The 12,653-nt window shown below is 39.8% G+C and overlaps 1 protein-coding gene across 1 annotated transcript; it reads right to left on the bottom strand.

The window, feature by feature from the left end:
* Window positions 1-2,289: 2,289 nt before the first annotated feature.
* fgf17 (fibroblast growth factor 17) lies at window positions 2,290-6,217 on the bottom strand. The gene is made up of 5 exons (XM_034136289.1): window positions 6,186-6,217; window positions 6,064-6,100; window positions 5,579-5,756; window positions 3,882-3,988; window positions 2,290-2,583 (listed from the first exon to the last, which is right to left on the bottom strand). The coding sequence occupies exons 1-5, from the start codon at window positions 6,215-6,217 to the stop codon at window positions 2,290-2,292; spliced, it is 648 nt and encodes a 215-aa protein (XP_033992180.1).
* Window positions 6,218-12,653: the final 6,436 nt, after the last annotated feature.

Here is a 12,653-nt window from a genome sequence, read left to right as displayed (position 1 = left end):
GTTAAATCAGACTTTAGTTCCACCTAGAGTAAATTCACAAGCTACCCTGCAGTATACAAAGTCATTCAAACTAGCTGCACCTTTACCAGCTTTGAGAACACTTTCATGATCAATCATTATAAAACATATCATATATATTATTCTGAAATGGACCAATCTGCACAATGACTACTTTTACTTTTGGTACTTAAAATATATTTGAGGCAGATACTTTTGTACTTTTACTTGAGTAACCTATTGATTGCAGGACTTTGACTGTAACAGAGTATTCCTACTCTCTCTGAGGTCTGAGTACTTGTCCCACCTCTGCAGGACTGCATCAGGACTATAACAGGACTGTTATTGCTGAGGAAATCGCTGATCAGTCATCCAGTAGATGACAAATTCTACTTTTGCTTCCTACATGTTTTCATGGCAAGTCTACATTTTTAAATGTTTATTATATAAATACTTTAAAACAAATGTAACATATTTCTACATTGTATTTGATTAATACTTTTATATTTTAGAGTTGAAATTATCATCCGCAATGTTATACCTGGGACACATTTGATCAAATCAAATGTTTCTGAGTGAGGTGTGCATGTGGCCTGGAACTTAGGATGGCACAGGACACAGACAGTGTTAGTGTTCTCCCACCAACCACTCATTAAATGCTTTTCTATCATCATCAATGCAAAAATAGATCTCATTACAATAACATAGACACAGCCTATTTCATATTTCAGTCTAAGGCTCATGACTCCCCTCTCTGCCAAGTTCATTTAAAGAGCTACATTGTTTGTCTGGACTCCAAATAGCATGTTGATCTGTCATAACATTGTTTCAGTGTTGGTCACACAGATCTAATACACTCTCATCTGAAGTGTGAGCATTAGTGTGTGGATGAACACTGTCGCTGGAGGATGCTTGACTTGCACTCATCTCCCACACCTCTCATCCTTTAAATCCATCCACTCTTCAAGATGGTCCTGAGCAAATTGCCATCATCTGTTTGATTCTAATATGTGTTGTCCTTGGCCTGAGCATCTGTTGGCATGCAGCACATTTGAAATTGTTACAGCTATTGGAGCTGGAGGTGCCATGACTGTTAGCTTCTTAACTTCTACTTCTTTAATAGCAACTTGCAATGCTTACAACAATGTGTTCTCTACTGACAGCCTCATAGTTTATAAACAACTCGTTCATTGTTAGCCATGCTGAGTGAATCACTTTTATTCACACTAAAATGTCTCAACAGTTATTGAATGGATTTCCATGACATTTGATTCAGATACTCATGGGGCTCAGAGGATAAGTCTCCAGGAATCTGGCGGTCTGCTGACTTTTTCTCTAGCCACACCATGAGGTTCACTTGAGTCCAAAATGTCAAACTTCTTTCCAATATGCTGGTGATATGTTGACACTTTGTAAAATGACAGTTCTGAGTCAAATATACTTTCGAACTTACTAAGTCCTTTTAAAGAGGTTTTATTCTTTTTTAACATTGACAAATGTCATATTTCATTAAAAGAACATAAGGTGGGAAGTTCAATTATTATAAACATATAAGAAAAGTTGATTATTGCATCCGTGCATAATATAGTGTACAAGGGAGAGACACGTTAACATGATGGAACAAAGGTGTGCACATATAACAAGTGTTCTGCTAGAGAATCAGTTTGACATGAGACAATAATCCCAAATTCACTCATTCAGATTCCTTTGATTCATTCCTGCCGTTTGAGATCAGAAGATGAAACATATTTTGTGCTCTATTACATTGTAATGAAAACTGGCCTGTTGAATTGCCGAATGAGAGATTTCAGTATTGGCTACAGGCTGATCGGCTACAGACATCGCAACTGCCTTTAGAAGTTCCATTTGGTTTGAGCATCATTTCATTCACCCGCTGCATTAAACAGAGTCAAATAATAAGGAAATCATAAGAATCCTGTTACTTCTTGACTATGTTATCAATGTATTTTGGTTCACAGTCCATGCAGAATGTGAACTCTGCGCCGTTTTGTATCCGTGGAAATGTAGTTGTCCATATGACAGAAACATCTAGGTAGTTAAGTCATGTTGCCGTTTGTAATGCAGCTCAGTCAGCACAGACGCACAGGACCATTAAATACAATCATTTTTTCTTTACTCTCTTTCTGTATTTACACATGACCATTTTATAGCAATATTACTTTAGATTTATGGCATATAACCATCTTTTGCCTATCAAAAATATACAAAAATAAAATCGTATCTCCTCTTCCTATATCACAACTGTCATCAGTCCATTTCTGTTGCTGCGTGTTAGGAAGAGATAGGAGGTGATTTCCTGTTTCGCTTCGCTCGACGAGTGGCCGGAAATCGGATGAACTCAAAGTGTTTGCTTTGGTCTGTGTTTGGGAAGGGGGGTGGGCCCGTGTGGAGCCTCTTGATGAAATGGACCTCCCTCTGGTTCTCCCTCGTCCTGGACGCTTTGATGGGCCTCCCTTTCCTGGTAAAAGCCACATACCAGCCGTCATACTTGGCATTCTGGAACGCCGTGTAATTGTTCTCCAGTACGATCTCTGTGAAGATACAGTCCCTGCTCCGGCCGTTGGGCTGGGTGAGAACACAGAAAAGGTTCTTGTGTTAAAACTAGACGGACAGACTGCCTGACACACAGACAGTAGCACGCATTCACATTCATTCATATAAACATCAAACAAAAAACTGCTAAATACCTAAATATGTTAAAGCCTTCTTGAAGTGAGACGATATACATTTTGAAAAAGAGAAAATAACAAATTGTTTCTATTGCAAATAAGAAGGTGCTGTTATGAGGAATGAATCACTCCCTTGCTCGGTTTGAATGCGCTCAGGGGTTTTGGTGTAATAGTCCAACTTGGTCTTTTATGGCAATCGCTAACGTTGGCTACATTGTATTCATTTAGCTGCCATTTTCATCCATAGTGACTTACACTAAATGCATTCTAAATTCATTTACTAGTGCTGCATATAGAAACATTAACTTAGGCCTACATGTTTTATCTTTGACCATAAACAATAAAAAAGGTAACCATGAATAACTTTATTGCAGACTCTTTTGTCATGAAATCTTTGTGTATTGTAGTTGTTTTCAGGTCTGTGATCAACAGGTATAACCTGAATCTAAATGGCTCCCAAAGACAGAGTGCCAGCCACACATTGCAGGACTCATCAGTTCTTATTGCCCTGAAGTACTAAAAAAAGAAATGTTCTTCTGAAAAAGAATTGTTTCTTTTAATCAACATATAACAATTGTATCAGGTTGGAAGAGTCGGGAGCTGTTGGGCAGCGTCTTTCTGTTTTTTCATTATCTCTAAACAGACATTACAGCAGACACGGGTTTTCTGCACTCCTGATCATTTACACTATGGGTTGTCAGCCAGCTGTGTGAATCCATCTTTTTTCCATTTCCATGAAGGAAGTGGAGAGTTGACTTATGACCAAACACACAGGCAGTGCATGATGGGAGGGTACTTTCCCTTCATCGCCGGCAGACGTGGCCAATAAGACTGAGCAACAGTCGCTCAGTGGTCCGAGGGTCCTGTTTCCAGCACATCATGTCCTGAGCTGACTGAGACTACATGACAGGGGGGGGGGGGGGGGTTTAGGAGCCGCAGTGTTTCTAGTGGAGGCCGAGCACACTGTAAGCCCTCTGAAAAGTCCAGGCTCCTTTTTTTTTTTTAACTATTCTAAAAATACATATATTTTTAGTAAATAGTGACATAAAAAAAGAAATTGCCCAAAGATTGCATGATTAAAGTCCTGTTGCCAACTTTAGAATTTGGCTGCTTAATATTAAAGTTTAAATCAATTTCCACATCTGCAGCCAATGGTTTCCATTCAAATAAATATATAATACAATTATATTGTACCTTTCCAACAAGTGTGCCCTTCCGGTTCATGCAGAGGTAGCGCCCACTTTCTGCACCTCTGATTCTCACTCGACTGCCAAAGGTGTCCGTCTCCACAAAGAGGCGAGCTGCCAGAAAAAGAGAAAGTCAGTCAGCTGAAGGAACACACAATAAAACAATAAAACAGTAACACAGCCACACATCTTTTGTCTTGTTTTTACAAAGCATCAAACATGCCGCTCTCTTGATGAAATGCAATCTTTTTTAGACCAAATCTATTTTTGTTGACTGTGTTGTTTAAATGTAAAGCACTGCATTTGTCAGATATAATTAAACAACATAGAGTTATTATTGTTGTTATCTGTCAGTTTAGTCATCACCTGTTACTATAAGAATGTACTTCTATTTTATAGTTATATTCGTATTAGTATCTTTGCTGAGCTAAACTACAGTCTGTTAGTATAAAGTGAAGACCCTGGCCCAGGGAAGACTCCTAAACAAATGTTATCACTGAACAATAAAGAGCTGTATTGGTCGCAGAATATACATTTTCAATTGTATTTGTCCTGCAGTCAATGAAAGCCATTGGGCATGACAACAGCCTTGTGTATTTGTGCTGTAGAGACAAAGGACTTGTCCTAATCAGCCGCTAATTCGCCAGACGAGGCTTCATGGATGCAGCAGGGAGGCTGAATTAACATATAGGCCTGAAACAGCTCACAGAGGGAAGGACAAGCCTTCCATGCTGTCAGGGTTCCATGGAAGAACTTCACTCAATTCTGCCCTACATTTTTTCTCCAATTTACAGCAGGTAAATCCTTGTTTGCCTCGTGTTATTATTTGTGCCAAAACACATCAGCCATAAATGACAATCGGTTCACCTAAAGATTTGAGATGCTGACAGATCGAGATGTATTTACCTGTTGGCAGGCAGATACCCAATTAAAACATGAGATGTAAACTCCAAGGCATTGGGCATGTCACAAAGAAAAGCACATTTGAACTGGGCATAGCATTACAAAAATAAAAATAAATGTTCCAAATGTTGTTTTGCAAAAAGAGCCAGGCTGTGTCATTACCTGAGGAAGATACAGAGGCTGGAGCTCCAAACCTTCTTTGGTCTCAAATTCTACTAAAGAAGTGACTCAGACTGCTACGTGCTTACGTACATAAGTGGTGTAAAGTAACTGAGTACATTTACTCAAGTACTGTACTGAAGTACAATTTTCAGGTACTTGTCCTTTACTTGAATTTTTAAATGTTTTGCTACTTTGTACTTCTACCCCACTACAGTTCAGAGGTAAATGGTGTACTTTTCCTCCACTACATGTATTTAATCCCTTTAGTTACTTCACAGATGTGGATGAATGATGTGAAATATAATCAAGTGTTAAATCAGACTTTAGTTCCACCTGGAGTAAATCCACAAGCTACCCTGCAGTATACAAAGTCATTCAAACTAGCTGCACCTTTACCAGCTTTGAGAACACTTTCATGATCAATAAAACATATCATATATATTATTCTGAAATGGACAAATCTGCACAATGAATACTTTTACTGTCGCTACTTTAAGTAGATTTTGATGCTAACTTTTGTACTTTTACTTGAGTAATATTTTGAATGCAGGACTTTTACTTGTAACATAGTATTGTACATCATTGGGCGGATCTGCAGGGGCGATAAGCAGACCCCCAGCAGCAGGAGGGGCCCCTTACCGAACAGGTTCCCGTCCTCCGCGGTGGCGCTCACCCTGCGGCCCGGGATCTGCACGTGCTTCCCGCTGGTGCGGCTGTAGAGCTGGTAGACCCGGACCTGCCTGCGGCTCAGCTGGTCCGTCACTGCGCCCTGCGTCCTCACATACTGCTTAAAATTAGGAGACGGGTGATTCTCCCCCTTTTTATGCAAAGGGAAAAATGAAATACATAATTTTTTTTCTTCCTAATCTGAGATAAAGAAAATTATAACATATTTTATAACTGTTACGGTCCCCTAGACCTTAGTGGGGACGTAACAATAACCAACATATAGTTTCCCCAGATAGCCTAAATAGTTATACACATACAGTTAGTAATATAGTTTATATTCAGATTCACCTGCGACATTCACACGTGAGTTGTTATTAATGACGTTTAACTGTTAATCAATCATTTCTAATATTACAATGTTAACTTTTCTCGAGCAAAGTTTTCAGTTCGCTTACCTGAGCATGGCACCACAGCACGAAGAAATGGAAGGATCTGCAGAACAATAAGTGAAGATGATTAGGCTTGTTCATAAAGAAGTCATTATGATACAACATTATATCAGTGTGCAGTCTCTTACATGTAAACACAGCGCTGGTTTATTCCATACATTCTCTCTTTATTTCATCCGACCCAGAGAGGGAGTCTTCAGGCCGATAAATCCCGGGAGGATGCGGTAAATAAATCCAACGCTCCTGACCTGTCCATCCAGGTCTTATTTCTCCTCAGATTTCTCCTCAGATTGATCATAAACCTGAGCCAGCTGACTGGAGGCTGCAGAGCTCTTCAGAAGACCCGCAAGAGGAGCACATAGATCCATTGTGAGAGCATGCTGACATCCCTCTGTCTCTCAGGCTGCTCACTGGTTAATGTGGAGAGGCAAAGTCCCTCCCTGAAGTGTCCCTGCTGTGGGTGGGCACAGCAACAGGACCCTAATGGTGATTTAATAGGGAGACGCAGATCTGCAGCAATAACAAATATTAGCCAAAAAAAAGTTTAATTCGTCATCTTAGTCCTTATAAAGAATAACGAAACTAAGACCTGGAGAGTTTTAACTCAAGTTGTTTCAAAACCTGAGTCTCTAATAGATAATACTGCAGCATTGTATTTAAAAGTAAGGAGCCTAATGGCCTCTTATGGGTGTGGCAATTACGTGTTAAAGAGACCACCCCCACCCCTCCCCTTTTATCTCGTTAACTGGTCACACTTCCAGATCATGTTAAGGGAGGCCAAAACAAATGATGTAAAGGTTTCATCTTTACATCAATCAATCAACATCCAAGATGAGCAGGATACTGTCTTCCCCTTCCCTCAATCCACATTCAGAGAAGACAGGAGACAAGCAACGCCAAGAGAGACAGTTACAGCAAAAATGACATGAGAGAAAAAAGGCAAGGAATAATAAAGTAAGAGCATATTAAATATAGGAAAAAACACACTTTTGAAAAAAATAATAATAATGAAGTTGTATATATATAAAATGTAATATATAATACGTTACACGTTTATGAATCTTTGTACACTGCTTGTTTTTGCCAGTAAAGTTATTTGAGTTGAATAGTATTGATATGAGAGGCAAAGAGGAGTAACGAGCACAGAAGACACAGAGTTGAGAAACAGAGGATGAGATGAGTGAAGGAGGGAAACTGAGGAATAGTAGATATTCCAGATGAGACATAATTGATGTCCATGAACAACAGTGTAACCTGAAGCTTCAAGTGCCTTCACATCTTACCCTTCTCACGTTCTCTTGACCCCCCCTCCACCGCCGGCCCTGTCTCGGGCAATAAAGAGGTCAAATGCTGCAGCAGGCATCTCTGACATGTTGATCAACTCGGGACGGCTGACAGGAGCAAGTCCACGCGCTGACGTTTTATTTACAGGACCATGTAAGGATAAAACTGACCAAAGTACCATACATTTTCACAAAATGACTTTCATTGAAACAGAACACTAACACAGTGACAACATGATTGGACAAAACACACTTGTAAACAGTTATGTCTAAACGCTTTGTTCAATGTTTCTTAGATGTTAGAATTTCAACAAATGTAAAGGGCTTCAGGAGCATATAGGGGAACCACAACCGGCCATAAACAGATCTTCAGTCTCCACATGCTTCACGTCATTTCTGAGGCACACACACATGTGATGTAGCCTCAAAGCCTAATAAATATAATTATTTTGTAATCTTAATCAAGGACTGATCTGAATTCAAGGTGTTTGAAAAATAGATTGCAAAGACAATTTATTTTGGAAAAAATCAATATGAAATGTTGAAGCGATCCTATTGACTAAAGCCCCTGACACACCAGGCCGAAATCGGCCGTCTTCGTTAGTCGGACGACGAAGCGTGCCCTGTCGCCCAAACTCAATTTGGTGTGTCCCGCACCGTCGGCCGTGACACGCCTTATTTGGCCTTTCATGGCCGACGCACGGCCGATTCAACATGTTGAATCGGCTGTGCGTCAGCCACAGGCAGTCGGCCAAAGAAATCACTCTGATTGGCTGTTCAGCTAGCGAATCAGTGCATGAGAAGCAAAACGGTTGCTTGAGAATGTCTTCCACAAGCAACACTCCAATGGCTGATAGCTCCAGTACCGCACGAAACATGTTTTCGATGGACGAGAGTGAAAATGGAACGCACACGCTATTTGTTGTTTGTTTATATCACACAGTCTGTTCTTCTTCTCTGTTTTCCGGTTGTTGCCTCTTTTGAATGACGAATACACACTACCGCCGCCTGCTGGTAAGGAGAGTTATTGCCACTCACGCATGCGCAGTTCGTACGTGCTCGGCTGAAGTCTTTGCGGTGTGTTCCAGTGCGACACATGGCCAAGACGCAGGAGAACACGGCGACGCAACAGTCGGCGTCGGTGAGTTCTCTGGTGACTGCTTGGTGTGTCAGGGCCTTTAGGCATAATTGTGTCTTCTCTCTTTATTTATTTATTTATTTGTTGTTGTTTTGTTTTGTTTTTGTCTAATGAGTGTTATTACACTTATTGTTTTCTATTATTGTATTTGACTTTTTTGTTAGATGGGAATGTCTTCTCCCCTGTATTGTTGCACGTCCTTGTCTGGGTCTCAGGCCTGTACTAAATAATACAGAAATTAAAAATAAAATAATAATAGTTAATGAATATATGACTATAAACTTTTACTTTTTTGAGAATACCTCAACCCCAGTACAACATGATGGCACAGGTGACATTTACACTTTGAAAAGTGAACCTTTTTTTGAAGATCTGGAAAGTGGATTGCAACAAGAAATGTTAAATCAAATGACAATACTTTGAGAAAAACATACATGCAATTTAAATATAAAAGCAACACATGTATGTTGTCCCAAAAAATGTAGGGCCAAGGTTTAAGGCAGGGGTACTCAAATACAAATCTTAAAGGTCCAAAGACATTTTTCAATAAGACAAAGGTCCGTTTATTACGGTCATTCAAACTTTTAAACAATTGCAACAAGATTCTTAACACGAGGTTGCAAAAACAAAAAGTCTCTGTATGCAGCAGTTTTCATTGTTATTGTGTCTGTGCTTGATCCCTCAGAGTCGCAGTGTAAGAGCTACACAGTTATGAATAAAGGCAGCTGCACCCTCTTTCATTCAGCATTCCCATTATTGCTTTATAAATGTCTTCCCCCCCCTTGTGTGTCCACTGAGGTTCGTCAGGCCCAACACATCTTCAACAAACTCCCCCTTTGCCTCATCATAAAAACTCACAAACACCAGCAACTGAGCATTGTCAGTGGTGTCAGTGGACTCATCCACAGCTAAGGAAATGCACTGTGCAGATGAGCTGTTAACTCTCGCTCTGACTTTTTTTTTTTTAAACTCTCGCTCTGATTCAGACTGGTTGAAAGAGACGAGACACGCATTTTTCCCACCCGCATTCTGCGAAGACCCGCCCTACTGTGCCTCTGATTCGCAGACTGTTGGTGGGGGGAAAAAACGCTGACGGGATGCTGAATGTGATTGGACCAAAGCGTTGTCAGACACACACAGACAGTGGAACAGTCTGACATGCAGAGCGCTGTATGCAGTGGACATAGCGGAGAATTTTGACTCGTTGCGTTGTGGCGATGTCTCGCAGATAACACAGATAATACAGATAACACAGATAATACAGATAATACATATGAAAAGTATAATTTGCTCAGAGTCCAGAGACAGTTGTGGAGTCCGGATCCGGACCAGAGTCCGGACTTTGAGGATGCCTGGTTTAAGGGGACCTATTATGCAAACTCCACTTTTTCATGTCTTTTATACCTAAACATGTGTCCCCTCTGTGTAAAGAGATTCTGAAAGTTTCAGGAAAAAAGATTCGCTCACTTTCCATTGCCATTTAAGCCAAAATTAAATAAATAAATAAATACATAAAATACATAAATAATTAAATAAATACATATATATATAAATATGCCTATGAAATAAATTCTGAAATAAATAAATGAGGCAATAAATATGTATACATGTACATTTAAATACACATTTATTTATTTCATGGGACTTTTATATCATAATGACACATTTATTTATTTCAAGAGACTTGTATTTCATAATGACACATTTATTTATTTCAGGGGATTTGTATTTCATAATGAAGCATTTATTTATTTCAGGGGACTTGTATTTCATAATGACACATTTATTTATTTCAGGGGACTTGTATTTCATAATGACACATTTATTTATTTCAGGGGACTTGTATTTCATAATGACACATTTATTTATTTCAGGGGACTTGTATTTCATAATGACACATTTCCATTTCTTATATGCAAATGAACGGGGCGTGGTTAGCTCACAGATCCAGACCAAAGCAACAGCACCGCGACACTGACTCAATAGCTCTTGTTTCACACTCCAGTACTCTTAAGTGGTTTGCAAACTGCCAATAAACCAAACCGGTTCCGGTTCAAGAACCGTTCTTGTGCTTCTCTGGTGCTTAACTGGTTCTTCTCTGGTTCTGCCCCTTTTCCACCAAACCGGTTCCAGAGCCAGTTCCGGGCTACAGCCTGATTTAGCTCTGGTTCTTCCTGTTTCAGCCGCAGCGGAGCCGGCTCTAAACACAGAACACTGGTTCTTAGCTGACCCCACTTGGCTGCCCGGCAAGAACCAAGAACCACGCTCACGTCGGAAGGGGGCGAGATTAACCTGAGCCATAATAACAGTTTATGGCGAGTACGGAAAATGAAAGTTGTAACAAGCAGTAGCGCTGAGCAAAGTGACTAGAACGCAACCACAGACTTATAAACAAACACGCTTTATAAAGTCAGGCAACACTAACCAGGCTTCGTGTGATTCTGTTTATTTGTACCTTACTTTGACCATCCGTTCGCTGTTATTGATCATTGTGGAGAGCAGGCAGACGTTTTGTTTGTTATTATAGCAGCTATCGGATGGAATCAATACATGGGCTGCACAGGTTGTCATGTCCGACTATCACAAGTAGAATCATAATGAAAAGGTCAAATGTGCCTGTAGAAAACGGCTTATGCCACAATAGGATAGCAACAAGTAGTCAAGATAGTCAGTTTAGCTTCTTTGCATAACTGCGGTCAACTCAGCCGTCTCTTGCGTTCGCTTGGTCAAATCAGCAGCTATTCATTTTTGAGTGCGCAATTAATAGCGCCTTTACGGTAACCACTGTACAAGAGTAAAATAATGCATGTTTTTTTCTGCTTTATTTGCAATACAAGTCATTTGTACCATAAGTTCTTTATAAAACTGACACTGTTTGACTCAGTCCTAGTTTGACTGCTACAATAAAATGAAGTAGGCTACTTTTACTGTGTACTTTTTGGGTAATACTCTCTCAAAGTCCCTGAGAACAAACTCATGCCACTTCTGCTATATTTGATGAGATAAAATGATTTGTATCCATAAGTTCTTAATAAAATTGGTAGTGTTGGACTCAGTACTTGTTAGACTACTACCACAAATACAATGAAGTAGGCCTACGTTTATTGTGTACTTGTTGAGTAATACTCTGTCAAACTCCCTTCCAGAGTACAATCATGCATGTTTTTAGCTATCTTTGATGAGAGATAAAATGGTATTTTGCAACAAGTTCTACATGAAATTGATACTGTTGGACTCAGTACTACTTGGACTACTCCCACAAGTACAATCAAGTGTTTGAGTAATCCCCTGTCAAACTCCCCTCCTGAGTAGAATAATGCATGTTTTCTGCTATATTTAATAAGCGTTAAAAGCGTTCACAATACTGGGAGGCTGTGGCTCAGTGGGTAGTGTGCTGGACTTCGAATCAGGGGAGGACACTTCACCCCAAATTGCTCCTGTGGGGATTGTCCACAGTACTGAATGTATGTAAGTCGCTTTGGATAAAAGTGTCTAACAAATGACATGTAATGTAATGTAATGTAATGTAATGTAATGTAATGTACAGATAATGTTAGACAGAGTATTTTAAGAGGATAAGGTAGACAGATGACATCAACACTAGATCCACTAGATCAGTACTCCAGCAGCAGCTGTTACCCCTTGGAACGTCTTTAGAGACTATCCTGGATAGCTGTTCACAACCTTCCTTCAGCACAGTGACACACCCCTGTCACTCTTGTTGGCCTCTTATGATGCTGCTACAGTCCTTCTACTGCACCTTTTTGACTCCAATACAGGCATTTGTATATGTTTGGAGAAATTACACAATAAATGGCCCAGATGTGTACACATCGAAATCTTGTAGTGCAGGAAGAAATACACACTGGCTAAGCCTGCAGGTGATATAGGCTTTGTTTTGCAATATTTATTCAAAGGTCACTTCTTATTTAAATAAATACCTGAAATATAGATATTATCTCTTATCAAAGATAGCAGAATACATGAAAGAATGTACTCAGGACAGGAGTTTGACCTAGTATTACTCAAAAAGTACCAAGTAGTCCTGAGTCCAACAGTACCAATTTTATTAAGAACTTATGGATACAAATCATTTTATCTCATCAAATATAGCAGAAGTGGCATGAGTTTGTTCTCAGGGACTTTGAGAGAGTATTACCCAAAAAGTACACAGT

This window comes from Trematomus bernacchii, unplaced genomic scaffold (genome assembly GCF_902827165.1).
Source record: "Trematomus bernacchii unplaced genomic scaffold, fTreBer1.1, whole genome shotgun sequence".
NCBI lineage: Eukaryota > Metazoa > Chordata > Actinopteri > Perciformes > Nototheniidae > Trematomus > Trematomus bernacchii.
Note: the sequence above shows the minus strand (reverse complement) of the source record. Positions and strands in the feature narration are given on the sequence as shown.